Source organism: Plectropomus leopardus, chromosome 20 (genome assembly GCF_026936395.1).
Source record: "Plectropomus leopardus strain MGB_pleo_1.0 chromosome 20, ASM2693639v1, whole genome shotgun sequence".
NCBI lineage: Eukaryota > Metazoa > Chordata > Actinopteri > Perciformes > Serranidae > Plectropomus > Plectropomus leopardus.
Genome location: NC_142195.1, coordinates 6,836,516 through 6,847,332, shown reverse-complemented (window position 1 = coordinate 6,847,332; position 10,817 = coordinate 6,836,516). Strand labels below are relative to the sequence as shown.

General features: G+C 39.8%; 1 protein-coding gene across 2 annotated transcripts in view; it reads right to left on the bottom strand.

Moving 5' to 3' along the window:
* Positions 1-1,135: 1,135 nt before the first annotated feature.
* The window catches only part of col5a1 (procollagen, type V, alpha 1), a 98,781-nt gene continuing 89,099 nt past the window's right edge, over positions 1,136-10,817 (bottom strand). Inside the window, exons 64-66 of one of the 2 annotated variants that reach the window (XM_042508953.2) lie at positions 9,759-9,827; positions 3,987-4,220; positions 1,136-3,779 (exon numbers count right to left, since the gene is read on the bottom strand). In XM_042508953.2, coding sequence (XP_042364887.1) covers positions 3,633-3,779; positions 3,987-4,220; positions 9,759-9,827 — 450 coding nt within the window. In that variant the 3' untranslated portion in view covers positions 1,136-3,632. Of the gene's footprint in view, positions 3,780-3,986; positions 4,221-9,758; positions 9,828-9,892; positions 9,962-10,817 lie in introns of both variants that reach the window. The other variant, XM_042508952.2, reaches the window with a different exon arrangement.

Below are 10,817 nucleotides of genomic sequence, written 5' to 3'. Positions count from 1 at the left end.
CAAAATTCTCCCTCCCCAGGATGGTTGGGACTTCTTGTTCTTGGCTAAAAATATAATTCAAATAAAATCAAACTGCAATCTAAATTTGAACATCTTATATTTAAAATGGACCTTTTCTTCATGTTTTTGAGAAAAAAAATCCTAAAAATTATTCTATTTTAACAAATTACTGAGAGGGGTCCCACACACTTATACAGACAGTCCAAAACTTTTCCATGACTTTCCAAGGACCAACAGAACCCCACTTGTGAGGCATCTTTCGAACATCAGATCAAACCTCTATATCAACAAATTTCAGCTGGCTGGCATACACGAAGGAAGAGATGGAACGTGAAGAGAAAACTTAGAAAGAGACATGATGGTAAACAAAACGTCACACATCCACACAGATCAAGTTGACAGACGAAGAAAATACATTTGCCACCGTGTTGCATTACTCGGACGGTTTTCCATGGAAGATTACTGTAAGAATTTCATGACATGTAACAAATTTAAATGACATTTCCCAAAACTTTCAATGTTTTTTTTTTACTAAGTCAATGACTTTTCCAGGCCTGGAAAATGTGAATATGGTTTTCAATGGTAATTCTGTGAGATATGAAATCTGGCCATCTTCATTTCGGCGGCACTTTTCAGCTCAGTGGGGTCACCACAGGCAACATGTGGGTTAATGGGTGTGTTTACTTTTCCAACAAAACCTCAAAAAAACAATAAGTCAGAAGCAACAAAGTGTAAAAATGTTGCAGGCTGTGTAAAAATGAGTGTTAAGTAATATAAGTACATACACTTTCTGTCCAAAAATGCAGAGCTGGGATGATTCTTGAAGCAGTCTGTGTTTGAAGCATCAGCAGGAGGATTTGTCTCGTGCGGGGCACCTGCGGAGGAAGAGTTACAATATACAAGGAAGTGCAGTTAAAGCCAGCCTTACCTGTTAACACACCACTTATTCATTTAGGGTTTCAACTTTCAGCACACATTCTCACACACACACTCACACACACAGGTTGTTAACATGAGGACTATATATTTAAATGTAAACGCAGTCTGAATGGCTCCATCCAAAGGAGCTCATGTTGTGTAAATTAATCACTTTCTCCTGTGTGCATGTAAAGAGGGGGCCTCTTACACTTTACACTATGGTATCATTTAACATTTATTTTTTTTATTTTAAATAATACAATAAATATACTACAAACGAACATTGGCTTGGGTAGAGTTACATCATTTCCTCTCCACTTCACAATGGCGGGACATGACCTTTTTATTCATCATTAGAAAAAAACCCCGATGTATCCTGATGAATTAAAAAAAAAAACAAACGTGGACGTGGAGATCATGTCACTCTACAAAAAAAAAAAAAATCATAACAACAAGAGAGAAAACTTTACAATTTCATGCATACAGATAGGTTTTAATGCTTCAAAAGACATACAAGAGTGGATGGCCACAGTAAACTTGAATTTATTGACATAAAAACCAATATAACTTCTATCCTCTTATCCTTACACAGGTTTGACAAGACTGTGAAAACAAAACAGACAGACAGACAAACGGAAATCTACAAAATAAAAACAAAAAAAACAAAACAAAAAAAAAATGATGGCAGCATCACTGCTGGTTCTGGAAATTTACAAGAATTTGTTTCTCCTTTTTTCTTTTATATTGAGAGGAAAGTGTTAAATTTGGGTGTACTGCATCACAATGAGAAAGCCAAAGATGTACAAGCAGATATTGAGTTAACAGAAATGGTTCAAGTCACATACTGGAAGTTTTGAAAAAAAAAAAAAGGAAACAAACAAACCTACGTATAAAGGGCTGTAAAATTCTGTGGTAGATACTAGTGGTCATAAGCATAGAGAGTGCATAGTTTGAACAAAGAGCATAATTACAATAAGGGCAAAAATAGAAGCGGTTTTTGACGCTGCATGAAAAAACCCTTTCATCTGGCTAATCCTGTGACCTGCTCCCATAAAACAAAAGACTTTTCAAGTTGTTTCCCATACAAAAAAATTAAATTTCAAGCCACCATGTACCCTTAAAGCTAAATAATACCTGAAAACCTTTGGTGGAAGGGTTTAGGGTTTCACACACCAAACAAAACTTTGGACCATATCCCTTTTGGACGCTCAATCGCAACCATGTCCCACTGCTCTTCACTTTTGATGTGGCACAGATGATCCGACAGCAAAAAAGCCATAATGCAGCGTCTTAGAGCAACGATATGCAAAGCCAACAGCACCATCTCCTCTCGTTATTCCAACATTTTCACCTCTGCAGTCCGCTGAAGCAGGAGATAACATATGCCGCCATGCTGCACTGATCTGTGAGTGGATATGTAGAGGAACGGCATGCAAACACCACCGCTGGACGTTAAAAAAATAAAATAAAAATGGATGCAGCCAAGATCCACCTGCGTCAAATGTGGTGGTTAAGAGAGTCATGGGGGGGCGGGGGGCGGTGATAGAATATCATCACCACAGATTTCCTTTCATTCAAACAACACAAACTAGAAAAATACATAGCACCACAGAAGAGAGAAAATAGCACCTAGGTTTTGATTTCTTTGTGTTTTCATTCAAATGTGACATCATCTCCCATTGCATAGTCAGATAGATGTGTATTTGAGGAAAATAGAAGCCGTTTATTAAGTTAAGGATATAGCCACCGAGGTGGGTGTTCTGTTCAGAGGGCACAAAAGGAGGAATGTATCATTATTTTGTTTCGTGACGCAAATCACATAATATCACAGAGCTTGTTTTCGTCTTTTATTTCCATTCTGTTTTTAAATTACAACAAGGTGTGCTCCACAAGCGCAACAAGACAGGACTTCCCAATTTGTTGGGGTTTTTTTGTTGTTGTTTTTTTTTTCAATTTACAAGTCGAATTTCCTCACTTTCGATGATTTCAATTTAGGTGTTATCCCCGTATCCATCGTCTCCTGCCTCACAATTTAAAAAAGTCACATGCACGTTTTGAAGCCAGAAGCAATAAACAATACCTGGAAAAATATACAGAATGTACTTACAAACATAAAAAATTATTTATATATATTTATATATATAGGAGTCCATTCCGAGGGAATGGGAGAGAGAATTATGCACAAACAAAGCTCCCGTAGTGAATGAGCAAACAAACCAACAAGAGACAAGTGAGAGAAGCCAGGGAGATGAAAACATGAGAGCAGAACTTAAGAAAAGAGAAGACAAAAAAAAAAAAAGCCAAATCAGATGGAGTCCGTGGCAAATACTGCGAGCGTCTGGAACGGCTGCAGCTTTCAGGGTCGCCTTCCATGTTTGGGTCAAAAAAAGTGTGATGACATGGGGCTAGGGGTGTGTGTGTGTGTGATTGTGTGTGTGTGTGTGTGTGTGTGAGGCAGGATCTGACATCCAGTTTCAAAACTTGCATGTGATGGAGAAGGCACACTGAGGTTTCAAGGTTATTTCCTCTATTCCTATTATAGAATTTCACTGTATTCTCAACTTGATTTCATTTTACTTGTACTTGTTGCTTTATGGAAAAAAAAGTTACTTTTTTACAAATAGAATTGTCCTATTCTTTTTCAATTGTTTTTTTTTCTGAGAAAACAAATATATGCTTTTTTTTACTTTTCTCCATTTGTTCAGTAAACAGTCTTAGCCGATGAAACAGACGGGGCCCACTTCGAATCCGAACTTCTGCGTGGAGCCTCCGAAATCGTTGAACATGATGTCCACAAACGGCACCTGTTCCACCTTTGGTGTGTTAATCTCAAGTACTGTCTTTTCGTAACCCTTTTTCAACTGTGGGAGAGAAGAAGACACGGCGGGAGGGAGGGTTAGTGTGCGGAAAAAATATTCTTCAGAAGTAAAAACATCACACACTTTCTGCAGGGCTCTTACACTCTACGCCACTACAAAGACAACAGAAACATCATTTTCTGACTGTTCATCAAAGGAACCCCGCCGATCGCTTACACACACACACACACACACATCCCCTGGACTTACCGCACAGCCATCGACCACGGCGCGGATGTAGGGGTTGTTATCATAAGACATCTCCTCGTCGTTGGAGCCCAGGAACCGGATGGCCTTGTCGTAGTTGTCCTGGTCCTGGTCGTGCCAGGCCACCGACTGGTAGCAGTTGTAAGTCATGTTCTGTCGGGCCGCCGCGCTCAGCAGCCGCATGAAGGTCATCTGGACCACGCCGATGGGGTTACCCTCCGCATCCACGTAGGAGAGCTGAGACAGAGGAGCACAGATGGGGTTAAACAACAGAAACACCGTAAGAAGAACCAGTGTAAAGAATGAGTGGACTGAGATGAGGAATATCCCGGACAGATTCACTATACACACCGTCATGTCTCAACAATGCCATGTTTCTGTCTTTGGGGGACATTTTGATCGATCTCATCACTAGAAGTTCCTCTTTTACCTGTTTGAATTTCTAGGATGTGTTTTTTTTTACTGACAACAGTGTTAGAAAAAAAGGAGTCGTCATCCAGGGGTACAGAGTTAATATACGATCATGTGACGTTGAGATTGGTCTTGGTCTCAAGGACACTTGTGTCTCGGAATCGAATGCATTCGGACTCTGTCTTGTCTCGGTCTCTGACATAGTAGTCTCCAGATTTTTAATCTCTCTCTTGGTGTCGTCCCCTTAAAGTCTTGGTCTTGGCACAATCTGGTCTCGGTCAAGTCTTGGTCGCGGTTATAACAACACTACCATCATGTTCTGTGACAGCACAGACAAACTGGGTGGTAACTAGCTTGTGATATTCTCTGTTTTTTTTTCATTGTCAACAAATCCCATGAGAAGACAAAGAATGGATACAGCATTGTATTGTGATGTATCCAGGGTGTATACGGATATCACGCACTTACATTTAACGCTTTTTCATATCTGTTTAAGATCATTTTGAAAGAAATTTCAGACTAGTTTTTGGACAAATCTCTTTTTTTATCCATGCATTGCAAGTAAGAAGTGTATATGTGGTCCCACACAAAGGTAGGTTTAATTTAAGTTAGATTAATCTATATTTTATCTATATTCTATTTTGAACATGTGAGTGCAAGTATAAAGGACAAAGACAGCATAAGGCTCAGTCGTAGGTTTAAAGTACACTGTTAGTTGCTGCTGTATTGTGACAGGATACCAGATATTGACTTTTTTATTATATAAATTACTCATATCACAAAAACATGTTAAACTTTGGGTAGCCTACTGGAATAATATAATCAATTGTTTTTTTTCAGTCTGATAGGTACATTTTGCCGCAATAAAAAATGACTGAAAAGAGTTGAACAGACTGATCTGACAAAGCTTCCCTTAGGGACATTATTTGCAACTGAAAAAAGATACATTTATTTTATGGACATTTTTCTATAAAATTGTATGGATATCTGACATTATTGATCATTTAGCAGTGCTGCTCTGATTGCCTCACACCTGACAGCAGCCCCGCTGAGCTGCCCTCAGTTTTTACTTGTCCCTGATGAAGACTGGGAGTTAAAACGCACTATGCCTATTTATTAAAGGCTTTTTTAACTTTTGCAAAGCAGTGGGTCTTGGCACTGACCACAAAGCAAAGCACAAGTCTAAACTCCTCATTCATTCCTACTGAAAATGATTCTTTAAAAAGGCTGTAAATATACTAAGAAAGAAAGAAAGAAAGACTTTAACAGCGGGACACTGCAGACTATGTTCACCTGCAGATTAACACATTTAGTGTGTGATGTGTTTTAAATGGTTTTAGGACAACAACAAAGCTTTTGTTGGTTTTGGTCTTAAATAGGGATTCGTTCACAATAAAAAATACTGAATATAATCTTATCCTTGAAGTGAAAGTAGATAACTTTTTAGCGCACTAGCTGACACTGACTGCTTATCAGCTCCTCGATCATAATCAAATACAGCAACTTTCACCACTGCTCATTTTACAAAGGCCAACACAAGAAAATGTGTTCTTTTTTTCTTCTTTTCCATGATCAAATGGACAGTGCATCATGGATGTTTGTGTCTGTCTGCCAGTGTTAGTGAGTGTAGCTAGCACACCTTCATTTTTCCAGAATCGTGCTCGGAGGCAGACAGAATCACACAGTGAGAGTGAGGCTTTCAGGGAACCAATCTGAACACACTTTATATCATACAAACAAAAATGTAATCTCTTGTGGTGACCTTTCTTTGACTTTTCTTTGCAGTAGATAAGTATGCCTATCTGTTGTTGTTTTTTTTGTTTTTTTTTACCATGAGGTCCAGAGAAAATGTTTAAGTCAGCATTTCTTTTTATATAACTCTTACTTATTCAGTATCTCTTTAAAACTCAGTGCAAATTGGTTGGGAATGATGTTTGAGAGCTGCTTCAGCGGAGATAGACGGTTTTTTGTGTCTGTGCATCATTGCATGTCACAGGTAAAGGAGCTAAAATTAGTGCTTCCACCTGGATGTTGTTATCTCCATCAATGGTGAGCAGAGCCAGAGCTGATAAATACCTGTGACCACTGCAGAGTCATTAGACACAGTGTGAATGTCGATTGTTACCTTTCCCATTACATTAAAAAAGTCAGATATTAGCAATTGTTATTGTTTATTTGGGTTGGGTTTTTTTGGTGCAGTGGGAAAGGGGCTTTATACTTATGATGAAGAAGTTGATGAGACAGTTTTAGCAAGGTGGTTGGAAAGTTTCTACTTCAAAATGCAAATATTTGTAAATGTGTTAAGGGCAGAGTCCTGCATCATGTCCTTGACCCTCACACACAGTGATTCAGGGTGGTATTTTGTCTTAATTTTAAATCCAGGTTCAGTTTTGGGTGAAACAAACAACATGCAGGTTGTATTGCGGGTGTTGGATGATATATATTTAAAAAAAATGAAAATAATGATAATGATTTCATGTGATGTGCTAATGTTTTAATCCTCTTACAGCTGACTTTGTGTGGCAGCTTTCTCTTTGGAACCAGCTGGAATGAGTCACTTCAATCAGGGGCGTTACTAACACACATTAAGAGCGGAGACGTGCTGCTCAATATTATGAGAATTAACAAAAATATTAATTTGTACTGTATTTAAACGTAAATTCAGAATATAAACTGTATTTCCTGAATTAACTTTGTTTTAAAATACACGATCTTAGTTTCACATGTATAAAATGTCCAAAAACAATCACTGCGAACATGCTGCCTAACCAGATTATTTTAACAATGCAGCTTATTATAGGGCTTATTGTTTTAAGCCGCACCTCAAATCTTGTGTCAATAGGTCAAGTTGGCTACAGGGTGCGATATTGGACGCCATGGTCCAGGGGCGGGTCTCGAAAATCAGAACCATGCAGGATTAAATGTGTAACAAAATCTATATTTTTTAGCAATGGATCACGTGATGATACTATATAGATGGGGAAGAAAGGCCCAGAATATTTCCACACTCTAATGCCTGGAAGCTGCACTGATGTATAATCCTTAATGTGGAAAAATCTGCCATCAAAGTACAAAAAAAAAGCATAACTAAACACCTCATTTAAATGTTGATTTTGTAATTATGTAAAACATATATCGAATATGAGCAAATTATGCTAAGTACATGAAAATGTGATTATCTTAACAGGAAATACGTTGTAGTAATGATATGTTAATTGCCCGGTAATTAACCCATAATTAACCTAGAATTTAGATTTTTCTGCCCATGTTACAAAAACACAGATATTTCCCATTAAGCTGATTATAATGCTTTGTAATCCTTACTGATAAGACGGCAGAATTGGAACCAGTCACGGTTCAGTTTACAGTGTAATGTCCGTAAGTTACTATCTGCATACCAACCATCAGGAATCCATTAGATCCACATAGTCGCTTCGTCTTGCAGACAAACAGGACTTACTGAGAGTAGAGCGCATGCAGCATCCACACCATGCAGCCGGAGCAGCAAACCGTCTGTGAGTCTCGATGTGGTCTTTCTCGACTTGTTCTTGCTCATAAGCACACGCACACACACACACACACACGCGCACATGCACATACAAACCCAGAGCGCCGACACTCAAATCTGACATTAACAGAGAGCTCTAATCATCTTCTCCATTTCTTTGTGCAACAATTTAGTGATTGATGTAATTAGCTAATTAATCACAAGATATAAACAATGAAGACTTTGTTCTGCAATATGTCGATGAGTGTTGGCGCGGCGGCTCGACAAAGTGCCAGTGTTCTGATGTTTTCATCCTCAGAGTGGGCGGGTAAAGTCTCATGCTTTGCCCATTTTACCCCACCACTCTTCATCCCCGCCCTGCGCAGCGTGTGGATCCAGCCCGACATCGCCACAGAAACATTACCTCTTTATCATCACAGCCGCAAGTCAACAGTGACTGAGTACCCAGAAGCCCCTGGGTGGTGACTGAGTGCCTGACCTGTTTGACTCAGAGCTACTCCGCCGGATCTAAGTAGTGTTTAAGGCAGACACTGGGAATGTGAGTGCTGCTGAAAGGCTGCAGCAGAGAGGGAATGATACTTATTTTTCCCCCCTCGTGGAGGATAGATGACCTGCTGAGGCGTGTTGAGATGTACGGCTGAAAAAATGGAACGTGTAAGGGAGAGAGGACTTAAGTGATGTATTCACTCTCAGGTGTTTTTGTCCAAACTATTAAATCAGCCGTGTGAGGATATTGCTTCCTGAGTCATGGGAGTGTCGAGGCACACAGTCACTCTGAGGGGATGCTCTCTTAATGCAGCAGAGGGGTGTGGATATATAGTGAAGACACTGAAAACAGCAGTACATGGTTTTCCATTTGTAAACCCTCTGAAACCAGAGCAAAGTGGCTTGATTTTTTTTTTTTTTTTGAAAACAAGGGAGGAAGGCAATCAGCAAAAAAAAAGAAGAAAGAAATGACCCAGACATTAACAAGAAATTACTTAGAAGGATGAGAAAATTACCTGAAAATTGGTACAAAAAATCCCACAAACATGAATAAAAAGAAAAAAATAAGTTAAAAAAAAATGATTAAAAAAATCACAATTCTGAAACATAATTTTAAATATGTAATAATGAGAATAACTCCTGCACACAGTCTTACTTGCAAAAATCATTATTTTAATGCGACATTTCGCTAATAGACCTTCCCAGGCAAAAAGAAGCTTTTTTTTCCTGATGAAGGTCTAGCACCAAAACGACACATTAAAATAATGATCTCTGCAAGCTCGACAGTGTGCAGGAGTTTTTCCTCTAAGTTATGTTCTGCCTCTCTCCTACGCTCCTATTTGAAAATAGATGTGCAAAGTTTTCTTTTGTTCTGAAAAATGGAATTATGATAATTAGAAATGCAGTTTTGCCTTTTTCCTTTTTTCCCCTAGCTTTAAAAATGTACTTTTTTCTAAATCTACTAATTTCTTGCAATTTGTGGAACATTTTCTTACCAAGTTGTTCAATGATTTATTTCCATGCCTGTGAAATAAATCTAATCAATTTGCTCAAAGGGTTCAAAGGTTTGAATACCTACGAAAGGCACCCGAAGTAGCACAAGCAAAGTGATGTCGCTCCAGGTTTCAAAGGGTTAAATGATGCCAAACATAATACTTCTGTGGTCCACAAACCTCTCCTCCATTTCCTCGTAAGAGCATCACCCATGTCGTTGGACTGAAGGTGAGTGCAGCTCGTGCTGAATCATGCACCACGATAAAGAAAACAAACCAACAAGCAAAGTGCCACTGCAACCAGAACCATGCAGAGCCTCAGGCGCACAGAGTCCAGGCCTCGGCCAGGACTCTGGGGCCAAAGGCGGGGCCACTTACCAGGGAACCTCTCTTGTAGTGACTATACCATGTGCCTGGCGAGTCTTTGGGCCATTTTGCCATTTTGCTCTGTAAAATATAAGAGGTGTTCAGGGAAGGGAAAGGGACTGGGGGAAGTCGGGAGTCTGGCTTACCAGTTTACCACGTTTGAATTCACTGAACCAGGAGCCGGGATTCTCTTTTACCCAGGATGTGAGCCTAGCCTGGGGGCATGGATCGACAGAGGAGGGAAAAACAGCAGTGTTAAAGAAAGGAAAAACTTCTAACAGAAACATATCCCATCATTTTTCTTCCTCCCCTCTTCCTCCTCCTGTTTGTCCTCTGAGGAGTCCTCCAGACCTGAAACAGCATTCAGTAAGATCAACCAGACCAAGCGGTCCAGGGCAGAAAATTTTAGCAAGCCATTATGCCATTTTGTACAGTACAAACTGTAGTTGGCAGCTAATTGCTGCTGAAAAATTCATGAGTACACAGTGATTAATTAAGAAATGATCGCCTGCAAGGAGCTCTTATACGGCGCCCTCCATCCCCGCTGCTCGGTGTTAGCGCTGTGCAGCCATGGTGCACTAACTTTGTTATGCCATTAAAAGCTGTGAATTGGCCAACAGGGCACAGCTCTAATGATTCCAGCCATGACAATGATGAATTTCTCCATAATTAGATAGCAGGGTTTGATATGGAACTGTCATCAATAGCTTAATGCGTTAATAAATGATGAGCCGGAGATCACTTGTCGCTGGGAGATGGCATACATTAGACCCACGCTGCCTTGAAGGTGACCTTCAGTTGTTTTTCAGAGGAGTGGACTGAGCACAGGAGGAGATGTGACTTTCTCCTCTTTGTGGCTGTGATTCTGTAACAGTGCGTGGACAGTATAACTATGTGCTCTCATAATAACTGTGCCAATCTCACGTGGGTGTGTTTGCAGTCTCTGCTGAAAGACTGACAGCGCAGGCTTTTCTTTTCACCCCCGACACAAATGAGAGCGGCCCATCACCGGCAGCACGCTATAAAAAGTCTGCTTCATTATTCTAAGCTTAAGCAAACTCCTGCTCCTCT